The 25,643-nt window shown below is 35.1% G+C and overlaps 1 protein-coding gene and 1 long non-coding RNA gene across 4 annotated transcripts in view; both read left to right on the plus strand.

The window, feature by feature from the left end:
* Positions 1 to 25,643, plus strand: part of LOC126912367 (uncharacterized) — a 197,679-nt gene that overhangs the window by 34,671 nt on the left and 137,365 nt on the right. The window lies entirely within an intron of this gene.
* Positions 1 to 25,643, plus strand: part of LOC118273548 (neuronal PAS domain-containing protein 2) — a 79,519-nt gene that overhangs the window by 10,517 nt on the left and 43,359 nt on the right. For 2 of the 3 annotated variants that reach the window (XM_035590620.2, XM_035590697.2), the window contains exon 2: positions 1,565 to 2,030. In XM_035590620.2, coding sequence (XP_035446513.2) covers positions 1,576 to 2,030 — 455 coding nt within the window. In that variant the 5' untranslated portion in view covers positions 1,565 to 1,575. Of the gene's footprint in view, positions 1 to 1,564; positions 2,031 to 14,795; positions 15,171 to 25,643 lie in introns of those variants that run through there. The other variant, XM_035590781.2, reaches the window with a different exon arrangement.

Consider the following 25,643-nt stretch of genomic DNA (forward strand, 5'->3'; position numbering starts at 1 on the left):
CAAATTTCACCAAAGTTAGCGCATTTAATAAGGATTATAAAATGGTATAGCACTTTGCAAATTATTTCTTAAATTCGACACAAAAAAAAGATTTTTCAACGAAACTCCGTTTCGATGAATTTATTTGGACTTACTAAAAATTCTTCTAGTGTACTCAAATCATACGTTATAACCTCGTATGCACTAGGCAACACTTTGCACGCGATTTGTTATCATCATGTTGAAAATCAGCGAGGATCTCTTATCAAACAACATTGTCTGTTTACCCGTGATTTCGCTTGCAGCTTCGTCGGCAATATTATCGCTAGACGAACTGGTGTTGTGCATCTCGAGCCATCGTACCCAGGCTTCGGTATTTTAGCTGAGTACTGGCCTTTTTTGCGCCGTGTTGATTATTTATTTTTTTAATTATTTTTTGCTTTACCTGCAATTCCTTGTAACGGTGCAAATAACTCATTCTTGACAAACTAAAGAATATTTGATGCTTCATCCCGCATTTGATCACAAAGAATGAACACGTAACTTAATCGGACGATGCACCCAATTCTTTTTTTTTTTTTTGTTTGGGATATGACGAGTAATTGTGCGTAAGGGCTCATGTACCATACCACTACCGCGTCGATATGCTGTGTACATGAATCTGCCGCGTCTGTTCCTTTTGATTTTACTACACATTTGATAATGTGTTTGATGCACTATGCTATAAACATCATATTGCAATCATTCAATATTATTTAGTGAAACATGATACACAACATCAGTTCCTCTAGTTCGTCTAGCGATAATATTGCCGACGAATGCTGCAAGCGAAATCACGGTTAAACAGACAATGTTGTTTGACAAGAGATCCTCGCTGATTTTCAACATGATGATAACAAATAGCGTGAAAAGTGCTGTCTAGTGCATACGAGGTTATAACGTATGATTTGAGTACACTAGAAGAATTTTTAGTAAGTTCAAATAAATTCATCGAAACGGAGTTTCGTTGAAAAATCTTTTTTTGTGTCGAATTTAAGAAATAATTTGCAAAGTGCTATACCATTTTATAATCCTTATTAAATGCGCCAACTTTGGTGAAATTTGCCACTATTAGCGCCATACATAATTTATTCAGTACAGTCACTTAAAGTAAGGTGAAAATTTTATTCAGAGTATTTGGTTCCTCTAAAACTAACAATGTTTTCCAATCTAAAGCAATTGGCTAAGAATTTATGATTCCATATTACTGGAGCACTATTCAGGATAATGTAAGGAAGACTGCAGACGAAAAAATAAAGATTTGTAGCAACAAGAGTCAAAAGACTGGCACAGGGTGTACTTTTTCGTGGATAACACATAAGTCGCTGTAATTTAAAAACTGTAGGACTTAGATTTTTTTTATATTTTTCTGATAACAGTTGGAACCTTGCTGATCATCTAGTGCCCGTTGGACGTCGATTTCAGGGACACCCTGTATGTATGTAAGTGATCATTAAATATCTCTGAGTCCGGCAGTTAGTAACGTTTTTATTTGACGTCATCAAACAATGCCATCGAAGTTCAAATTTGATTCTCTTCATTACAGATTTAGCAGGGATGGCGGACACGCAGAGCCACGAGCCGGGCGTGATCCGCAGCACTCGCGATTACCTCCTGAACCCCTCACCAGCATCAGAGTCTCCAGATACCTCCGAGGAAGCCCGTATTGCCCCTAAAGATCGCAATGACAACGAGGACGTTAGCAACGACTCTGACGACGGTCGCAATGACTCTGACGACGCTCGCAATGACTCTGACGCTCGTAATGATTCAGAAGATGGTCGCAATGATTCAGAAGCTCACAATGATGTTGAAGATCGCAATGGCTCTGAAAATCGAAATGATTCCGACGTTAACAACGACTCGGAAGACAGTCGTAATGACTCGGAAACTCGCAACGACTCTAGGGATCGCAATGATTCTAACGACGCCCACCACGATTCTGAAGACCACCAGTCACCTGTCTCCACTGTCTATGGGGACGATGACTCTTCTACTGTATCCACGACCAGGTAAGTTGTTAAAAATGTCTTTTTACTATTATGACACAAATGATGATGAACTCAAAAAATTCATCCTGTGACCTACAATAGATAACTACGGTACACACACAGCCACGGGAGACCGTCATAAAATAAAACAGTTTCTTTGAAAAACTTTGACAGTTAGAATAAGCCTTAAATTATTATGCATTCTGCAAAAATCTTTTACCTGGTCAGCAATGGTCATTTAGGATGTTATTGAGTGATGTGATATTTATACATTTCTGCTCATTTGAGCAAAAGTGGACATTACCTACACTTAAGCCACCCGTCAGTCTTCTACTAAGAATTCTAATCATATCTTCGCCATATTATACTGAAATTGCCAGCTATTTACGATATTGAGGCCGTTGATATTTCCATACCTTTAGAAATATAAATATGGTTATAAAAATATCGAAGGTCTTCTCCCATGCACCCACTAACGTGCAAGTTGCTGTGATATTAAAATAAAATTCTATCGATACTATAAAAATTGCTACATTAAAATTAAATTCCCTAGAAATTGTATAAATTCAACCAATATTTCGAATTGTAGAATAATATTTATTTTCGTACATGATTTGATCTAGAAAGAAATATTTTAAAACGAACATTGATTTATAGCACTAAAACGTCAATAGGTGCTGTTAAATGGCGGCTAGTATGATCAGGAAGCTAAATAAGTAAATGGTACTCTATAGTTTGTGCCTTCACAAAAACATAAATGTGAAAATGTTGTCTGTCTGCTTATACCAATATCGTAGCCAAAAATTTTAGAAAGCGTTATACCTGAACTCAAACATTCAATTAATTTCGTTAAAAATTTGAACAAATATACTATAAAACTTCCGCAACATTCATTGCAGTGGGTAAATAAAGCGAGTTTCGGCGAATATGAAGCCATACCTTTTTTTCTAAAACAGAGAGGGGGTACACGCCCCGTACTTCACCGTTTGTCAGTGCTACTGACGTATATGCAAAAGAAGGAAAAAAACTGTGGTTTAGGAAACTTTTGATTGCATTCGTTCAATATTGAACTTTATTGCGCAATTTTAAAATACAATAAAAATGTTATTTAGACGGCATCAATAGTGCAAATCGCTAAAAGTCTAGTTATGAGTCCTATATCATATAAAAGAACTATCTTATTTAGCCTATTAAGTACATAACATTATAATTATTAGGTATGTATGTATGAACAATGTTAAATTCCAGATATAAGTGAAATGTTTTTTCTGGAACATACGAAGGAAACACGAGGTAGCAAACGTAGGTACCTATGTTAATATAAAATGAACGTGAAAGTGAACTTCAAGTATTTTTATTCCGTTAGGAATCCAGACAAAAGCATACACGTTCTAGTGCAGAAGAAATTCCCGTGTATAGGAATGTTTTTGCCCTTTTGGTAACTTGTGGTTTCATATATGAGCTGCGTATTGCGATGACTTATTACTGTTTGCTTATTATGTTAATGTACAATAATACAGTTAAATCCTATTGCATATATTGAAATCTGCAAATGACTGCAATAGGTGTACCTAGCTACTATTACTGTAGTAATGCAAGGTAAAAATCTGACTAATTGACCACATAATAATATTTGGTAGATAGGTAACCCAAACCTATTTTAAACTGTAAATTAGTCCATAGACCAATAATGAACTATCACGAACTGTTAATTTTGTTTTTATCTCATTCTTGTCGAGATGTTGGGCTTGACCAGATCAACTGAGAGCATCTATTATCTGCCCCACAACTCAAATAATGACAGTCAATCATGAAATTCACTGCTGTATAATTTCCCAATGGACCTAACTCCGATAATGTGACCCAAATTAGGAATTTGAAATCAACTTTGATCAACAATACCTCGTGTCAGATGACATAGTATAGTAGTGTCCGCAATACGCAAGTGTCCGCCTGAGCTGCCTCCTGTCGCCACTTCTATTCCTGGTTTTTCTAGACGGAATTTTGCTTAGAACCTCTGCTAATGGGCGCCGCGGGATAGAGCGGCTTCTCTATCCGAAGTCGTAGAAGATTTGGACTATGCCTACCTTTGCCTGCTAAGTCATAACCACGCCGATATACAGACGAAAGAGAAGAGCCATTCGATAATTTCCCTCACTTAAAAAGAAGGCTCCTATAGATTTTGCACATATATGACTACTACCTGCATACTTTTACTTTTTGCAGTAGAATCAAAATAAAATAAAATCCGTCTGTTTGATTGAGAGATTACAAACGTGTCTGTCGAATAAAATACGCGATTCGATCGTGAAACAGGAATAAAACTTCATTTTTCTAAAACTGGGTTTGGGTGGCCATGGTTGCCTAGAGCGAAAAATAAAATTTAAAAAGCACGTAGCAAGACGTATAACACACTAAGTACAGTGAACAATAATCGATATACCCGCATTATAAAGCGTAACGCAAAAAAATAAAAATAAATAAACGTTACCTCCTTTCTGAACAAACACTTCCTACCTTCCTGATCATTACCTATTATATTATCTAAGCCCCGAAGATTTTCCTTAACAATCTTCACATCTGTAAAACGACCAATGTTATAGAAATATCTTTGTTTTCGTATTATCGTTTTTTTAGCAGGCGGCTTTGAGACAGATCAGCAAAATTTTATAGAATACTCAGCGGCGTCACAAGAGTTGATTTTTTTATGGCATATGGCGGCAAACGAGCAGACGGGTCACTAGATGATAAGCAACCAGCACCACCCATGAATACTCGGACCACTAAATCGTGACTATGCATATGTTATCTCACTTTTATCTTATATTCCGGGCTGCACCCACGACCCACGGTGTGATACCAGTAACGGAGAAAAACTCTTAAAACATTTTAACCCGAAAAAATCCAAAGATTTCAAATTTAATTTAAAATTCATCCTTCTATTTATAACTTGAGTCAAAGTCTAAAATGTTGCGCGAAGTGAAAAAAAGTAAACAAACAGCAAACAAAAAATAATTATCTTCGAAAACTGGCTGGTGACGTAAGAAAAGTGTCAACAAGCGGGAAAGTTGCTACCGTACCTTGGAAAATAATCTGGGAAAAACTAAAGTTCGCTACATCTCAACCTGGTTACGCCTGACTAGTGCCGGCGACATCTGCGGCGCACTTCATGTTAATGTGCGACAAAGCCTCGACAAGACACTTTCAAGGCAAACCTTGCATCCAGCTTATATCTTCTTAGACATTTTCGAAAATAGCTACTAAAATATTTTGTTGATTTTCAAGAAATGTTAGGCAGGTGCTTCTAGTATACTTTATGTACCAACACTGAATGTTATTTCGGTTCTTTTCGATTTATTGAAAATATTTTCTGATTGATTTCTGCACTTTTAATGAGGAAATTTTGAGCAAAACAAGGATTCAGTCTAGACGGGCTCGTTAGCCACTAAGAAACTAAAAATAGGTCAATAAATACGTTTGCAATTTGAAATCAAAGGTTTACATGTAAAAGCAGCAAATAGCTTTGAACCTAATAATCTGTTAGAAATGAAAAATATCGTGCATCGATATCAAACGAAATAATAAAAAATGGCATTCTACGAGCTACGGCTACGGCTACGGCTACGAGCGCCTACAGACGTGCTACGAGAAAATAAAAATGTGTATTTTCGTGGCCCGTTTGTTTGATATTTGAAAATGTATAATTAATTAGACTACCTCGTTGGTGGAATGGTGGTAAGCGGGACCTTAGAACAACAAACACTTCAAGCAAAATTGGGATTCAGTCGATATTTCGATAACTTGAAGTCGTAACTTGGATTTGGAATTAAATATATTTTAAACTAATGCATCCACTAGTACTAATGTACTGTCCAGTGTTCACATACGGAATAATATTTGAAATTGCAATTTGGTTGATTGATTTCGAATCGTAAATTCATGGCTTTCATCAGGTATAAATAGAGTGTATGAAGTTTGGTTTTGCTGAGGTTTTATGTTTGTTTACATACATTAGTGTCATTGACTAATCCTGTTCAAATAGTATTGTATAAAATGTGTTTTAAGTTTTATTCGCAATATTCTGGTTGTATAAAGCCTGGATTATTAGCATTGAGAGATTTTTACTTTATTTATTTGCAGGTTAATTAGAAACTTTGTAAGACGTATGTATGACAACCGACAATCTTCCGAGAATTTCGTAAGTAATAATTTTGGGTATTACGTAATATATTTAAATATCAAACATTCTGATATGACACTTGTCACAGTCCACTTAAAATCACGTAAATTAGTAGTATTGTAGTCAAGTAGACTGCGTGTCGTTGCCGCGTCTGCGCACGCTGCTCATGATAAGAGTCCCTCTGTGATTCAAAACTAGTAGAGCTTTTATCCATTAGTTTACGTGAGTAAACCGTGATTTTTATTATATCACGTAATTTGAAAAACTAAATACGTAATCTCTTACATTCATGTGTTCAAAACTGAAAGAGCGTGACATTAGCGATGTGCTATCAGAATAATGAATATTAATGGTTGCCATGCTCCTTTATCACTACATAGTATAAAACATTCGCTTTCTCTGTACCTATTTCCCTTTGTATGCATAATTTCTTAAAACTACGCAACTGGTTTTGATGCGGTTTTTTTAATAGATAGAATGATTCAAAAGGAAGGTTTATAATATGTATAATAATATATCGCCATTGCAGCCATGCGAAGCTGGGGCGGGTCGCTAGTTATACATAATTAAGGATTTACTTCCAATAAACCAGGACCTTACCTTGTGATTAAAAACTTTTTCGTAAACTAACTATAGTGAAATGAAAGAAATGTTTAGCTAAAAGAGGTCGTTACCTTTATTTTTGAAAATCTCTTCAAAGGTCCTTTGATTAAAGTCTCGTAGCTTGTTTGGTGTAAAAGTACTTATTTTAGTTATTTTTAGGAACAGCACCTGATCAAAGGTTATTTAAAATCATTACACATGTACATAAGTTCTATAGAAAGGTTAATGAAGTCTGGAGTGCCAATGAGCAAGTCAAAGGGAATAGAGTTTTAGTATTTTATTTGAAACGCTACCAAACACCATTGCTAACGAAAGCTTACCGAATTCTAACAACGTGTTTGTTTATAATGCTATTTCATTAGCAGCCGTATGTTCTTTGCTTTAAAGTACTTATTACAATCGAACGTTCGCGTACCTAAAGAAAAATTTCCTTTAATGAGAAAATGGGCATTCGTTCCCGATATACCTTCGGCGTATTGGCGACTAACAACCGTCGTGTTGGCCGAAAGCGCGGGTATTCAGCGACACTCTTCTCAGTCTGTTACCGGGCCTCGAATTGAACTCGTCTATCGGGAATCGCTACTAACATCGGAGAGATAATAACTTACATTTTTCAGTCATAAAACTAAATATTGACTGGTTTTAAATTTATTTAATTAAAAAATGATTTTACGACGGTTTACTATAAACGTGTTCTTTATAAAATTCCGAATAAAATGGACGCAAAGTTTAAAAATAGAAAGTTTGAATTAGGGGGTGGTGTTTTAGGACAATTGGACATAAAAACTTTTTATTCAATGTGATAAGTGAGCTTTATAAGAAAATAAAAATGAAGGTAAGTAAGCAGAAACTTCGCCCTCTGTGTGGGTAAGTACAAATTAAAGATCTGTTAGTTGTGTGTGTCTGGTCACGAGTATTCAAGCACACCGGATTCTTTTGAAGGACAGCAGAGTTGAATAAAAGTAGGTATCAGTACTACGTCCCCTATTGCGGTGACCAGAATATAAAAGATAATTTTCTTTTATAACTATATTAGGTACCCTTATTAAGTACACCTGGGTTTTAACTTACATCTTATTTAAGTTTTATCGTTTAAGTTTGCTATTGTGAAATTGAGGTCACGCATTTAAATTTGCCTTTGTAAAGATTACTGTATTGAGAATATAATAAGAAGACCTTTATAAACTACATAGGTACTTCTACATTATATTTTTTTTAAACGAGTTTATATAGATCAATGGTCAATAGCGTGAAGTTCTAATATAGGCATCAACGTAAAAGTATTATTTTTCTTGTAAGGTTTTTAAAGTTGTATGAAAATTTTTATATTTTAATGAGACGGAGCTTAAAATGGTCTCTAGTAAATGGCATGTAAAGGAACTACCATTAGGTAGTTCCCTTAATATTAATTAAGGGACCCTTGACAATAACTGGTGAAAAATAGGCGTGATATTATAAATGCGCTCCTTAACCTTTCCTTGGGGGGTCCTTGGGTTAAATGGTGTAACGTGATGTTTATAGGGTAGTTATTTTTTTATATCCGTCTTATACAGTATTTTTAAATATCAGACACATATGTATATTTTAAATATTGTCTTTCTTAAACAAATACTTTCGATGATTTAAAATACCTCGTAACGTCACTTCTAGGTACGTTTTATACATAGAAATGACGTATTAGCTCCTAGTTTTGCCAAACTTTGAAAGTTCGTTTTATCCTACATGTTAAAGATAACATGTAGATAAAACGAATCAAAGTTTATATAAGAATATGACAAATACAATAACATACGTGTTTAATTTTTTTTTTTTTTTTTTTTAACCCATACTAGATTGGACTACATATTTTTAAGTTTTACACCCTATCATCATTCCCTATTGTATATGAATGTCTAATATAAAATTATCCTTATTCCTCTTATCATAATGACATTATGAAAGTATATTAATAGGTGTTTAGAATATTACAAGGGTGCTATATTTATAACTAGGTGACCTAGGTGTGCTCTCGTATGTTTTAATATGATTGAAAATAACGGTATAGGTACATATTTTTATAATAACTATCTTGAGGCACACTAAATTAACTACATAACACGGTTGAATAATCACTGTGACTCGAAGCAAAAGTAGAGCTTTTCTCCATTCATGTATGAGAGTAAACCTTTATTTAATTTTTTTTAAATAATTGATTTTTATTAATTTAGTATCTATATGTACAAACGTACATAATCTAATATAATATATTTCGGCGAAATGGCTTTGCCGATTTTTACCAAATTTTAAATTCGTATTCAGTAGGTTTGAGAATTGGCTACTATCTATTTGCCATGTTCACACCTCAATATTTTTTAAAATTTTTGGACATAGTAATTTACAAAACAAAGCAACGTTTGCCGTGTCAGCTAGTTGATAGATATGAAGTTTTCCAATGCATACCTAACCTATTTATAATAGGTTGGAAATAATTGGAAAACTCTCAAAATCGAAATCATGAATTAATTTAAATCAATAATTATTTAGTCAAATCAATCAAATACCTAAATATTAATTTTAAATCAAACTTACTTATCCCAAATAGTGATGTACATTTCGGTTGACGGAATATATATAACAATGAAAAAGTATTAAAAAGGTACTTAGGTAAATTAATTAGGTACGTCCATTATTAATTATTTCTTTATACCTATACTTCCCAATTACTTTAAACCGATTAACTAATAAAAGACGTCATGTAATATTAAAAATATATATACGGTAATACGATTTTCAGTCCCAGAAAAATGAAAAATATCGGTTATATATTTTTATTACTAAACAACATATTTTGCAATTCCAAGCGCATTATTTTATGATTTACGACAATCTAATGAAATTGGGATTAAACCTTACTCCTGATACAACTCCGTCTATTGCTGGAAATTTTAATAATATTAAAAAGCTCGATAGTTTATTTTCCGATCGGACACGAGTCTCGAAACTTCGAAACTCGGCGACCAACTATATATTATTAAAAATAGCAAACAAAATAATTCATCATGAACAGCCCAAGACAGTCCACTACTGGACTATGTGCATCATAGGGCTTGTCATTATTTCTACATTTACACATACGTGGTTTAAAAATCGCAGCTTAATAGGTTTAGGTTTATCAGCAAACGCTGTGGCCCAGTATTGGTCAAATATGCAGTCTCCCAATCGGCTCTTACAGCACCCGACGGGAAAAAATAATAATCGAAAAATTCATCTCTGCACAAAGTCCACTAAACCTTCAACAACAATTAGAAAAGTTTTTAAAACAAGATACCGGTGACAACTTCTACTCTCTCTCTCTGTTTGACTAGAATGCACTCCAATTAGCCGATACCAATGACTAAAATCCATTATCATGTCCGTCCTATTCCTGTTCCTTTTTAAAGTCATCCGATGCAGTTTCAATGAAAAATCCGAGGGCGTTATATCTGTCATTTGCGGTTCCAACCCTTTACGAGTGCAGTTCGTTCGCTTAATCTGTTGGACTAGGGATGTGAAAGAGATTCGTAACCAGAACCGTGATAATGATAATCTATTTGGAACCGTATCTGAAATTTCCAATAGTTTTCATTTTGTTGTTGTAAAAGTTATTTGGAAGTTTCTCAAGGTGGCAGTCACGACTCTAATTGTTTATATAGTGATCTATGAAAGTTATTCATGTCTCTGGGACGAAGACGAGGAATATAGTGTTCCCGTATTTTGATGGTTAATAGAACCATCAAAATACAATAGGTCTTGGATTATAGGAGTTGTGGAGTGGCGGGCTTGTTCCATAAAAACAAGTCCGTCGGTGGCTAGGTGGAGATGCATACATTATATTAAGTATAACACCTACACTCTTCTCCGTAAAATAGTCATCATGATTATTTTGTGAAAGCACTTAACGAAAATTCAAGACTACATCTTACCCGATGCGGATATTTACTTTCCTATTTCCTATCCGTATTCAGATCCGAAATGTTATGTGGGTACATCCCTACTTAAAGCAATACGGGCTATAGTCAGTTTTAAATTTTCAATCTGCATTAAGGGGCTGACAGTGAGATCCACTGAAATACCTGCAGATCGGCAGGTGCCATTCCACATTATTTTTTTAATACTATTTGGAATTTAATACGTAAGTATGGAAATAATTTCTGATTTGAGTAAAATATGAAGATTATTTTAATACGAATGGTTTCTAGTGGATTCCAAAATTTGTCGAATAAAGAGTAATGGTCAAATACTCAAACGTCACTCAAATTTAAGACGCTCTCAAATATATTTCTGTCCCTATAAATTCTTTGTAAATGACAGAGATAGCACGAAGCTTGAGTAGCATTTTAGTATTCGGGCGTAAGAGAAATAAAGTTAGTGATATCTTCTAGAGCCGCGTGTAAAGCAATCAGCTCACCCCTATTACATAGGACTTATAACATTGGCGAAAATTGTATTACATTTGACACGCTAACAATACCTTATGTTTTGTTACATTTATCTCTTTATATTCAACCCTAATTACATCCACATAGAGTCCCAATTATCAACAGCACGGCCACATCCTTTGTCATCGTATGCAAACTTTGTTTACGAAAATTGACAATAGAAGCAGCATTTAATCGCGATTCTACCGTTTCCTATTAAAGCTATTGTGCAGAAATCATTGTGTTTAGATACATAATATTGAGAAAGAAGAAACAGCAGTTTTTCGAAAGTGTTTAAATACTTTCCACTTTATTACAAATCCAGTTTTCCGCCCCTGGCCTTATATAAGACTTAAGAAATTAAAACAACGCTTTGTTACTCGTTCACAAATAAAGTTTCAAGTAGTTTAAGAAATTTTCCAACCGGTATTAAAAACTGAAAAACAAACCTGATGATATAAACGTAAATAATTTGACTTTGGTACAATTGACCAAAGTCTGGAAAATTTAAAAGTAGTAGTTACGTAAAGTGTTCCGCTAGAGATGTCATAATTATAATCATCTAGAATAGTCGATATAGGAAGCGTAGCCAATCAAAGGCTGCCATGGCGTCCGCACCTACCGCCTGACGCAGGTGCTTACCGGACACGGGAGATTCGGTAGGTTCCTGTTTGGGCGGTTGATTGGGCGGGAGGAAACGCCCGGGCGTCATCACTGCGAAGACCACCCGGAGGACACAGTGGAACACTCGGTTGCGGTCTGCTCTGCGTGGGCTGAACACCGCCGTGCCCTCAGGGAAGTGATCAGCGACGGCGACCTCTCGCGTCCGGCTTTGGTTCAGTCCATGGTGCGGAGCGAGGGGAACTGGGATGCCGTCTCCTCCTGCTGCGATGCAGTCATGCTAGCTAAGGAGGAGGCGGGGCGCGTAAGGGAACGAACCTCCTCACGCCCCAGCCGACGCGAAGGACACTCCGGGCGTTGGGGATCGCGTGACGATCTCCGGCCACCGTAAGTGCGAGTCTACGGACGGTGAGCAAGAGTAGCTCGCCGCCCGACCACAACCAGACCCGTGCGTACGGCGCGTTGCGTTCCGCGCGCGCCTCAAAGAGCCATCAGACCACCACAGATGGGGTCCAGTAGGGCTGATGCTTAATCCGGAGCTGCGGACTACCTAGCGGGTTTACCGGGGCTCCGGCTCGACAAGCGGTGTGGAGTAGGAACGGGGTGACTTTTTAGTCAATAAGAGTCTGATACTCCCTCTCGCTTTGCCCTAGCGAGACGAGTCATAGGATGATTTTCCCCCTGAAAAAAAAGCCAATCAAAGGCTTTAGAAATCTGCAAGTCTATAAAGCGTGCGCTTTGTGGTAGGCATTTGTGTGTTAGGTGAGTTGTCCATAAAAAATACTTTTAACCAAACCTGGCTAAGACTCAGTGTGGACTCCTAAACGAACAGGGTAAAGGCCAGGAGTAATAACAAAATAACTAACTTTTCTCTTAATAATACTTGGTACTATGCATCTACTTAAGTATTAAATTAGCTTAAAAAGTTATGTATATTCGACAAAAAGAGCATTATGTACATACTGAGTCGATAGTATATGACATGCAATATAGGTACATGGCATGCACACACAATATGTCGACGTTGAATAGGTCAACATCACAACAAAGCCCAAAACGAGAAATTGTGAACTGTAGACAAGTCAACCGAAATAGTCCAAAAAACTGAAAGGTTCGAATTGGGTTGGATTTAAAACTCACCATTTTGAACACATTTAATATCACGCCTTTTTTGTACTGAAAGGGTAGGCCGATATTGACAATTTCTGAACGGGGGTTTGTTCTTTCAAAGTGGAGAAAAAGCGCATTAATTCTCTTATAATATAATCATAGAAAACACTATAATTGGTTAGACAAATAGTTCATGTAGTTGCTATACTTGTGCAGTTTAAGATTTACAATCTGAACTCACATTTTAATCTTTTCCAAAATTTTCCATTCAATTATGTGGGAACTGAAATCCTATATCTGATATAAAAATGTAGGCATAATTTATTACAGAGAATTATTATTTATTACAGATAAAACATTATTATTTATTACAGAGAATTTTAATTAATTTATTAGTAGATTATCTACAATGCAACTGGCATTATAAATTTGGGTTATATCCCAAAATACTGAATTAGCTGATTATCTACAGTCCAACTGGCATTCGATAATTTTGGGTTATATTCCAACATTATCTACAGTTAAAAAGGTTGAACTGTGATGGACCGATGGTCTCGAAGGAGTAAACAAATAATTATATTCACATGCTCAACACGTGCCCTGCAACCTGCACTTGACACTTAACTGTAATTATAAACGACAGGTGCATATTGTCAAGTTAAATATAATTTTCTTTTAAAGAAAATGTCTCTTATAAGCGAAGGAAAATATAATATGTTTTTTCACCTTTTTGTCGAACCACGCGACGTGTCTCATATAATATCTAAACAATATAATTATATCGGGTAGATATATGAAAACTAATCTAACATTGAATTTCTAAAAATTATACCCGACTTATAAGTATTTTCCTCACCTTAAATTTTTAATCCTGCCTTTCTAATAATATAATTGCTATAGGTAAAGTGAATATAATCTTTATTATAATATAGATATAAAGTTGAAAGTATGTTGCTGTTTATCGGTTTCCATGTTGTAGGAACTGTCATCTCCAAGTCACCTTTGCTAATTAGTATTGGCAGCACTGCTATTATAGTTGCGATAGTAAATATATAATAATAATTAAACAAATTAATTGGTTTAATAAATAGTATAACACACAAGGATATTTAAATATAAGTAGTGATGTACAAGAAAGACTGCATTGCGTACCTGCAATGAGTGACTGACAATTCTTTGGAGACTAGCAATAAAATATATGCATGTTGCCTCTGAATGTGTCCATCGTTAATTGCAGCTGTGTCTGGGTTGGAGGCCAACGTTCAGCCGTAAACGTTACAGGCTGATATCAGCGCTACATACCTATCTAGAATACCGCGACAGCAGATTTATGGGTAAACAAGGCGTGTTTTCGTTCCGCAACTTTGTTATAATCTCTATCACACCACTCCACCTCCAATCAATTAGAACTAAGTACGTCTGTATGTCAGTCTGTACCTAAGTACTCAACTCCACGCCGCTCCTAATTTGTTCAAATGATGCGAGACAATGATAATCTCGTCTCGTTCTCATATTCATATCATAAACCCAACTAAGGTTAAATGAAGGAATATGGGCTGTGTAACAATATACATAAACTATGCTTTAATACGATTATAACAGTAACTGTGACGAAAAACTACATTATTGTTGTACTTGCAAATACTGCGTAATAATGTAAATAAAACGTAAGAAAAAACTGGCACTAGCGCCTTATAAATTAGGGGTCGCCTGTGTAATCGGATCGTAATCATAGTTGCAGTAGCATGCTGATTAATTAGTTTAGTGTGAACGCAGCTCAAGACTGCCCTTTATCAGTAGTCGGCTAACTACGTACATCGCCGAGTGCCGTGAAGCGGCCAGATAAAGGATTTGCAGTTTGTTTATGCGTTGCATCGGCGGCGGGAGACGCGAGCGGGGCGTCAGTGCGCGCGCGTTGCCTCGACAGATGCACGCGTGTCCCCGCCTTACGCAGTAGTCAGTCGCCTATGTCGCCGAGTAGACCATGGCCGAATGGTCTCTACCCGACCTCGACTGTCCGATAAACCACTTCGATCCGTATCACTACGCGACCTACCCCTCGAGCTGCGAGCACGAGCCCGTGCCGCGAGTTCCCCTCGGTCCGCCGCCGCAAGCGCAACCCTGTCTGCCAGCGAGCGCTGCGGCCACCATGGCCCTGCACTTCGCGCCGCCGCTGCAATATGGCAGCGCGGCAGCGGCCCCCTCCAAAGGGTAAGCAAGTGACTTTTTTCATATTTTTCTTGAGCTGTAGGACTGTGAGAAAACTTTGAACAACTTTTCATATAGTTTTATAATGTTTTGATAAATCTCGCGTGGCATTTAGTAGAATTAATGGCAGCAGTATATTGTTATTTCTCTACATAATTTAATAATTGCCATTGCTGTTTGCTTACCATCAATTATTTTGTGATGGAGCAATTAAAGCATTGCACTTCTATGAATACTGATTGTAAACAAGTGAGAGCTTCTATCATTACCTTTCATGAAAAGTTTTGAACTGTAGGACGTATAGTTCACGTATTTCAGTTAATTAGTAAACTGTTCGGCATAATGTTTCATTGATTTAAACAATAACATATAGTTTCACACAAAATGATTGTGAATTATATTATTAGCCATGCTCTTACAATGTAGAGCGGCTCAGTTAATTCTGCCAAAAGTTTTATTGATGCTGTTGTATTTTGCCGGGAGATTCGGATTTCTTTGCACTTGGCTTGTATGCAAATTAAACACGCTGTTGGCCTAATGCAATGATAATACAAGTAATTATTTATCGTCCAATTCTAATTAATTCTAATTCATTAATTGTAGTACAAGTGATAGTATAAGAATGATTGCCTAGGTATTTGTTAAAGAGTTATCACTTACTTAACTGATTCATTAGAATTTAGTTTGAAACAGTCTGAAAGCTCAAGAAAATTTAACCTTTTCATAATATTTTATGTATCTTAGGTATTTTGTTATCACGGATTGACGTATTGATATGCCTCCTTTGACCAAAATAGTAATAATACATTTACAATACAATATAATACTTATTGGATAAATATAATCAAGTATTTTTGATGCCGTCGTTTCTTAAGAAAAGAGCTAAATTACCATCCTTCAATTCAGACCTAATGGGCTCTAAGTCTATCATCCAAGGCTGAGTAAATTTGTCCACAATTATTGTAGGAGTAGGTACCGACAAAAAACTCCTATAGAAAATACAAAAATAAAATACGGTATAATAATAAATAGATACACCCACATAGTCCCTAATTATTTGGATTCTTTCATGATTTGTTGTACGTCTATTTGTTATTTGAAATATTATACTTTGTGTCAAGGTATAAATGGCTATAAGGTATATCAAATTAGTAGGTGCAAAAGAATGTGACTGCGTAATATGATCTTAACAATAACAAAGTTCCTGTACCTAGTAGTTTTACTTTGCAATCTTCTCACTGATCTGACTCTTATAGTACTGTTAAACCGGTGCTAACGTTAAATTGAGAAAAATATCTTCCCTTATAATAATACTGGCTTATGGCTTGATATCCTGGCCGACGATATGCGTCGAAATGGGCTCACTAGAAAGGATGCGAATGACTGAGCCAAGTGGAAAGAAAAACGCCGGGAGCCTGACCCTAGGCTACAAAAGAAAGCAACCAGGATAACGCTGAGATGATGATGAACAATACTACCTTCTACCAGTAGCCTTATCCGCGTTTATATGGTAGTCAGCTTCGTTATATCAGCCTCGAGATGTCCACTGCTGAACATAGGCTTTTCGGATAGGCCGATAGGATGATATCCAGATCAGATCTGCGTCCAAAGGTTTTATTCATGTTACCAAGATAAGAATATGTTAAGTTATTTTTATAATAAATAGTAATCTTCTTTTACTTTTGTGCTATTAGGATCTGTTCAGGTTTTGACGTGATTAAGTATGAAACTTTTAAACTTTTTATGTGTAGTTACGGATTTTTATTTAAAGAAAAATGTGTTCTTTCGTATAATTATGTTATTTAATCGTGTTATGTATGAATTCGCTATTCCCCGTCGGTGACGGCCGGCGCCGCCGTCGCTCCATATCAGTTGTTTGTATAGAACTAGCCAACTGAAATATTATTATTTAATACATAATTACTTACGTTAAGTTACAATTATTAACGTTTTACTATTAATCTTTATGAAGAAGTAAGTATTACTTTTAACGTAAGTTTTATTTTTTAACGGTTTTAAGTTAATATGTTAGAAAAACCATACTTAAATATATTTTTTTAATGCTGTTCCACACTAGAATTTTCGATTGTTCCGTGAGTGCCTTATCACACAAATAATATAATAATTCCGTGCGGGAATAACCACAACATTAATTAATTTAAAATTTCTCTTATTTACTTATTAAAAACTTAAATAAATCCATTATATTATGCAGAAGTTCAATAAATTGTTCTCATAAATCAGGCTCAGCTCACTAGTCACGCTGCTCTATTGTTTTTCCCTACAAAGTTGATCCATTCCAAACAATTCAATTAGGATCGACTTGGAGCTGTACTTCAGTTCTATACCTAGACATGACATGCCATTAAGGAATTAATAAATGCTATAATATTACACTATTACATAGCTTTAGAACTAGAGTGAACCCTTCGTTACTAGGAATAAGTCACTAACTACCGCACTTAGAGATATCTACTGGTTACTTAACCCAGTCCTTAGCGATTGTTTTCGGAATAAAATCGTTACTAAGGAATAGTTTAAGTAACTATTATATGTCTTTGAGTGTGGTAGTAAGACTTGATCAATAGAGGTACCTATAATTGGATAATTGACAAACTACCACATTATAGATCAAAGAATGCTGACATTTGGAAAAATCATATAGTTTCACTTGTGTAGTTTATAGAAGTACGGTACTTGAACAATACCCAGAGGCATGAGAACGTCAGGAACATGTTATATTTTTCATATTCATATTCATTTGTATCTTTTGTACATAGATGTTTTAGTCTTACAAGTAAAAATAACAAATATGGACCTAGTTTGGGCACAGCAATTTTTAAGATATAAAAACTCAGGCTTATTATATAACATTTTTTAATCCAATGGGTGCATTTTCGCACTTTTTTAAGCGGTACACCACAGCTATCGTAACTCGTAAGTGAGTTGACTACCATGTAGAAAACTTTTTAACAGTGCACAGAGCCACCATTTTCTATATATACATAATGCCAGTACCTTTCATGTTTTCGAATACTATTAATAGAGATATAGAGATCTAATCGTTCAGTTCCAAACCTAGAACTTAATTTGTAACGTTACAAACAGAGGGTAGCAAATTAATTAATACCCACGAATTGTATTACAATTTGTACTACTCCATACAAACAACAATCCCTAATGAGCTACCTAAATGCCTCCAGCTTTAACTGACATTACAAAGGGCCTAGTGCACACCGACGGAGCGCGATGAAGACACTGAGAACAATGCCGTTTTCATACGTATGCCGCAACAGTTAAAGTTTATTTTACATTGGTTTATTCTCAGTACCTTTGCCCCGTCTCCGTCGGTGTAAACTGGGCCTTACAGTGTAACTTCATTACAAACACTGAACATAGCCTACAAATGTCTAAATGTCAGGTGCACCGTCAGATTTGTAACAATCCAATCATAAATGAATAAAAGAAAATGCCTTTTATATAATGACCCCCATTAACTTACTGGTCAGCGTAACCATCAGGCAGAAGGCAAAGGATTGTTATTAAGGAGGTTACTTAACAGATTGGTAATAAGAGGGCGAATTGTAATTATACTCCTACTATGCAAAACTCGAATTTCAACAATTTGAATGTTATCTTAAAACTTTTTTTTCAATAGATAATTTATAATGACGGTTACATCGGATATCTAGAACATCTTATGAACGAGTAAATTTATAACCGCCGTACGTAGCCATTTAATGGTAATTTAACATAGTCTTTAGCAATTGTTTTCGGTACAAAATCGTTACTAAGGAATAGTTTAGATAAGCATTAAATGGTTCTGGGTAGAGCTAGTTACACAACAAAGAGTTTTATTACAGTTTCTTTAAGTACTCTTAACTTAACCTCATTAATACTTGATACTGCAATACTGCATTCAAATAATTAATCTCCTATTTGTACCTGCTCAGGAGTTCAGGAGCACACTGATCTCGATTAACTTTTGAAAGTTCTACAGCAATTGAATACTCGAGCCAGGGTCTTTGTCAAACTTGAATTGGAATGCTTGTAGCCTATTGTGTAATGGCAGCTTTAGTACGAAATATTTATTTATTTATTTATTTATACTTTATTGCACACATACCTAAAAAAACATTTACAAATAAATATTTTATTATTTAAATATTTTTAATTACAATTCACTAAATATAGAATTAAACTGTTCATAAATACAGAGTATAGGTACAAAAGATGGTTTTGAATTTGAGTCTTTTGTGTGGGTAGATAAATTTATACGTTGTAAAATTCGCATCCTGAACGATGCGTGCACGCAAGTAACAGATGTGAGGAAGCAATTGTCCTCTCTTACTTGTCTGTGGTTTAAATTTGGCAGAAGGTGGGCAGTATCATAATATAAAGGAGTGACCACGAAATCATGCAGTTATTAAACTAAGAAATATAATATTGTAGAAAGATAGCAGTGCTTCTGGACCTGGCGTGTATTGTCCAGTTTCCTCTCTTGAGTCCTGACTGCCCGATAGCTCTGCTGGTGGGCTACTGCTTTATTATTTTTAATTTTTTATAAATAAATGGTTAAAAATTTAATTAACAAGTATTAGAAATAAATTTTTAAAAAATGTTATAACAAATAATTAATGAATATTGTGTAGAAATTACACATGGTAGAACTATGTTTCCTTTTAGTATTAATTTTTTGTGTAATACTGCCCACTCAGGTCGAGGCGACCCATTCGTCCCCAAGCATGGCTCTCCCACACTTAAATAATTCTTCTTTGGAAGAATCTCTTTACTAGTTCAAAAGCAGGAACAAAAGCATCACATATGCGTAGCAGCCGATGTAGGCGGCGGTTTTCAATTTTTGGAAAGCTATGAGCCCTGATATGCTACAACAATCATGCGTAATATTAATAGTACTGGTAAACTGGTATAGAATCCAGCGGTAGTTTCCAGTGAATGTTTTGACGAGCGATGCAAACTCGCCTAATCACCACACACCTTGACACTCGACTCCATCATGAATTCCTTTAAAATCGTATCTTGACACCAGTTCATGTTCTATGAACTTTGTTTTCTAAATAAACAATTATGATATGTTGTTGATTGTGGAATGTAGTGGAAAGATTGATGCAAACTCAGGACTTAGGATAGCATTGACTGAGCGTCATCTGGCAAATAAATTGTAATTTTCTTTCGAAAAAATTATAATGTTTAACTTTTGTGAGACATACACAAAATTAATTATTATGTTTTTCGCCTTATTCGTAACCGTTTGACCAGAAATTCGACTAGTTTCAAGCCACGTTAGAGGCTCATATTCAGCAGTAACAATACGACAGTCGCCGCGCCGTGTATGAGTCTCTGGTATGGCTTGAAACTAGTCGAGTTCTTCTTCAAATAATTACGTAAGTAAGCCGAAAAACAATAATTAACGTTTAATATTATATCATGGGGTACAATAATGAAAACCAAACGCCATTTCTTTTGTTAAAATAAATACCTTTCATAAGACTTTGAAGAACATGGGTGATAGAACTTTTCATTTACCCAGGCTTTCAAGATTCTGTTTTCTTAATCTTCTGTCATTATTTGAAAGTAATAAATTTCGCTGAACATTCTTTACTCCTACCTACATAACGGTGAACTTATTTACACGTTTGTACATAATAATAGCCTGCTGTTCGCTTACTCATACTGTTGTAGTAAGTCATATTTATCGATTGAGGTTCTCCACTAGTTTGCTATTGCTTGCAAATATTACGAAACTCAAATTACGTCACAACGAATGCCTTTTGTAAACGTAACACAATTCATTCAACTGATACGTTTGAACAAAAAATCGATAATTGTAAATTGATATCGATTCCATACTGAGTTAGGAAAAATTAAGTGTTTGTTTATCAAGTTTAGTATATTTATGATAACGATGCACTTATTATGTGCTTATTTTTCTAGGTTCAGATGTCTATAGTAAGCAAGTACTGGGTGTTATTAGTTTAGTCTTTTAAAACAAAGATAGATGGCTGGCGCGTGGGCGCGGAATATTGTTCTAATTCAGCCACGTTCCATAAGCACAATTATTAAGTACGTATACTCGCTAAAACAGTGTTAACACAGATATAAATATCTGAGCTGTGTCTATCGTTGAAATAGTGGCAATTTATATGGAAATTTGGCTTGAGGTTGAGTGTATTGGTACGTGACTGGTCCAGTCAGAGTTATCAAATTAATATTGCAGCTTTTTTATGAACATATTTATGCAATACAAAGTGGTTATGGACGACTACATTGATACATACAATGACTTCATGAATTTTGTACCTGAAGATAAAAAAGTTAGAAAGCTTGAGAGTCATTGAAAATTATAAAGAAAGGCTACTATTTCTCCTTTGATCAAGCGTGCAACGTTGCGGGTAATGCCTATAGTATGTATGTTTCAAGAATAAAGCGATCTTTTCTATCAAGTTGTATACATAAGATTAACAGTAGCTTATTAACTTAGCTGTCAGCATTGAAGGTAGCCGTTTTAAAATTGTGCAATAAATTTAAAGATAATTGAAATGGAAATATTTAAATTGAATAGTTCATCTTATATTGTTTCATTATATATGGAACAATATATATTTGTGGACAAAGAAGAGAGATGGGATTAATATTCGTGAAATATCATTTCTTAATTGTATTTTAAAAGCAGCTAAACTTTTATTCTGAGTCAAGAATAAGACGGATACTTTAGTTCTACATAAGAATTCTACTACAACAGAAGAAGTTATAGTCATGATTTTGGAACTTTAACCAATGCAATTCGTGCCATATTAAACAGAGTTTGAAAAATATAGCTAAGAAGGAAATAATGTAATTTTACACTCAAATTCAAAGAATTCATTACAAAAGACGTTAGGACTTTTCCATCAGAACTACAACAGACGTCTAAGTACTTAAAGATCTTTAAAAAAATATATAAGATAGTTCTTTAAGTACTACGTTTACTATATAAATACTTGAAGTGCTCTCGTTTCACAAGACCGTTCGAAACGATCGTCTCTAGAAAAACTTATAATTAGTCATTAAACTTAACTGGGGATCATTTATCTAAGTCCTCTTTGCAATAATATTTTTCTAACGTAAACTATAAAAACTATAAGATACTTACCGTAATATGATAGAACAATAATCTTAGATAAAACTACGTTTAAAAAACGAAACAATACTTATGTTTAAACACGTATTAAAGTTCGAACTTGCGTTTTTTATAAGATTGGTAATATACTTAAAACCTTCTTATATGTCTGAATAATACTATGCTATACATACATACAAGTCAAATTCTCCTTTTTTAACGTCCTTTAAAAACAGTATTTTTGATATTAAGATCAATACAACATCAATAACTTGAGAAAGGTCATAACTGGACCACGCGTAGCCACTAGGTTTGAAGGTATCTTCACGCTTGGCAAGCGGGCCAAGCGGGTTGTTTAACGTAATTAAAAAGGCTCAGTTTTATCCTAGAGCTCTACTGCTCAGATTCTGTGAAATATGTAGTGCGTCCTTTACTTGGCTTCAATGACACTTGAACAAAAACCTGGTCAATAAGTATGATTTTTTTAAATTAAAACGGTAAACCATACTAAAATTTTGCTACTGTGTCGTAGGTGCGTTTACAAACATACGAGTTCACGGACGTATTACACCCAGACCCGAAACAACAATTTGTGGATAACGCAAAGAGTATCTCCGTGCGGAAATCGAGGTTTATGCATTTAAAATTAATTTGCTGTTTCAGTTATAGAGATAACTTATGATGATAGATCGAATGAACGAATCACAGATAAAGAGGATTGTTCTTTCACACTAATAGAGGTCATTCAGTGCCAATGGTTTGGTACCTCAGTATGAGTTCCATTTCTTCAGGTCCCACTTAACCAAGTTTCACTGAACATAACCATGTTCAGTTTCTAACTATATTAACTGAAATAGTAAATAACTGAATAAGTACTAAGTTATGACAAAAAATTTGTTGAAATTAATAATCCTCGTCCATCAATTGAAGAAAGTAGGTAGAACATTTATTTGGAATTTTTCGTGGAACTAAAATACAAAGGTATTTTTCTGTTCATTATTATGTATTTTCATAAACTTAATACCTAAGCTCGGAATTTTTAATCTCTTCTAAAATAGAGCTATAATCCGTTACACGTTTTAGAAATCAACTAATTAATAAAAAAATGTTATTTCCATGATACATAACGGCTTATAATATCGGGATTATCTATTTTTCTTAATAAAATAATAGGTACTGCGGAACAAAAGATTTAGTTGAGCGGATTTATGTTTTTAAAATAGAACTAGTTAGGAACATTTTCATAGCAATTAGAAGATCAATTTTCCTAATCGGATTATTATATTTTGCTATTTTTATTATTTAAGCTTTATGATCCCTAAAGGATAAACAAAAGAGTGCTTTGATATGTTACAATAGATAGATAAAACACTTTACGAGTACTCAGCTGCTGCTATATTCTGCCAGCTGCTTTGCCCGCGTTCCCGTGGGGTTAAAAAGTAGCCTATGCATTATTCCAGACCATAATCTATCCCTGTTCCTAATGCCGATCCCTTCAGTAGTTTTTGCGGGAAAGAGTAACAAACATCCATACTCACAAACTTTCACATTTTATAACATAAGTAGGATTAAACTGCAATAAGTACATATGTACTTTTGTGGACCAGTTAGTTTTTTATATTAACAAATCTTTTAACCGATCACATGAAAACTTTAATGGACATATTCTTTGGTCAAAGGAAAACTTACTCTACACAGTCTACATAGACTACAAAGTCAGACTTCACTCTAACCGAATAATCTAGATGTTCCATAGGTATTACTTCCATTGGATTGTTCAGAGAAAAATAGCGATATCTTGTTACCTCACTACTGCGTCTTACACTGCAATTCTAACACCACACGTGTTCCAGCCCTTAAGAAGCTTCGAAGTCGCACTGGAGTCTTATAAACGCTTTGATTGCTATGGTTTCAATACATTGCCGCTTTCTTAGGCACATATTAATACTTAGTACCTTATACACCCGTATTGGAATTCATACAAGAGTTTTATACATACTCATATATCTATATTTCTTTAAGAAGCTTTTTCAGGGTTCTTTTCAATCGTTTGAATGCTGAAGATCTTCAGCTTTTCAATTAGTTATTGTCGAAGACTTACTACCTTATAATATTATTGGTGGGATATTTTTTTGGTATATTGTATTCCTTTCGCGGTTTTAATCGTCGATTGATTTCAAAAAATTTAAGGTTTCAAATTGCAACTGATAAGAATAACGTCACGCCTTTTGTCCTCGAAGGGGTAGGCAAAGGTGCAAATTACGGCATGTAGGTAATGCCACTGTATAACATACACCCACTTTTCACCATTTGTGTTATGTACCGATCCCTAGCCGCTCTTGGGGCCACTCGAACAATGAGGCATGAGTATTGTTCGGATTAATAGGTTGTATTTATTTCGTCCTTATGATTAAAATATACTGTTTTCATATCCATGTTATTGCATCAGCTGTTCGTCAGTTCAGTTTTGAAACTTCATGCATGTCTTCAGGCGATACTGAAACTTGATGGTCATGCAACTTGTAATCATAACACGGGTCAAATCTGATCTTATATTATTTAAGCTAACACACACACACACACACACACACAACTTCACGCCTTTTATCCCCGAAGGGGTAGGCAGAGGTGCACATTACGGCACGTAATGCCGTTATACAATGTACACCCACTTTTCACCATTTTTGTGTTAAGGCCCCATGTAATAGGGGGTGAGCCTATTGCCATATTCTGGACACAATTCCAGACTCCGTGCTACTACCGAGAAATTTTCGAAAATCCGAAAAAAGCCCAGTAATACTTTGCCCGACCCGGGAATCGAACCCGAGACCTCTTGTTCGGCAGTCGCACTTGCGACCACTCGACCAACGAAGCAGTCTGTATTTAAGCTAACCTGAACTAATAAACTACACCTTACTGCAATTACGTAGATGTTGTTACAGCTGTTTGTCGAGTGGAACAACAACACACAACAAGGGATTTTGGCACTTATTCCTGAAATAGAAGAGTAGATAATTGGTTGTTACGTCCTTTTAAACTGATGAACAGTAGAGAAAGATTTCTATTAATTAATGCCTAATACATAAAGCCTAGGCATCTTATCAGAGTTATGAAACTAATGTCAATGCACTCGACTGAACGCTTTCGAATAACTAGTCTAGTATTAATCCTACACGCAGGAAAATAGAACTTAACATGAATGATTTGAAGTCTAAATTGGTTTTTAAAAGTACTGGTACACACAAGGGCAACAATTTTAAGAAAGGAATGCTTTTAATTTAAACACAATTATTTAAAGATTAAATATTGTAACGTAAAAGTAATTTTTAAAAGAAATATATTATACGAGAACACCA

This window comes from Spodoptera frugiperda, chromosome 25 (genome assembly GCF_023101765.2).
Source record: "Spodoptera frugiperda isolate SF20-4 chromosome 25, AGI-APGP_CSIRO_Sfru_2.0, whole genome shotgun sequence".
NCBI classification, from domain to species: domain Eukaryota; kingdom Metazoa; phylum Arthropoda; class Insecta; order Lepidoptera; family Noctuidae; genus Spodoptera; species Spodoptera frugiperda.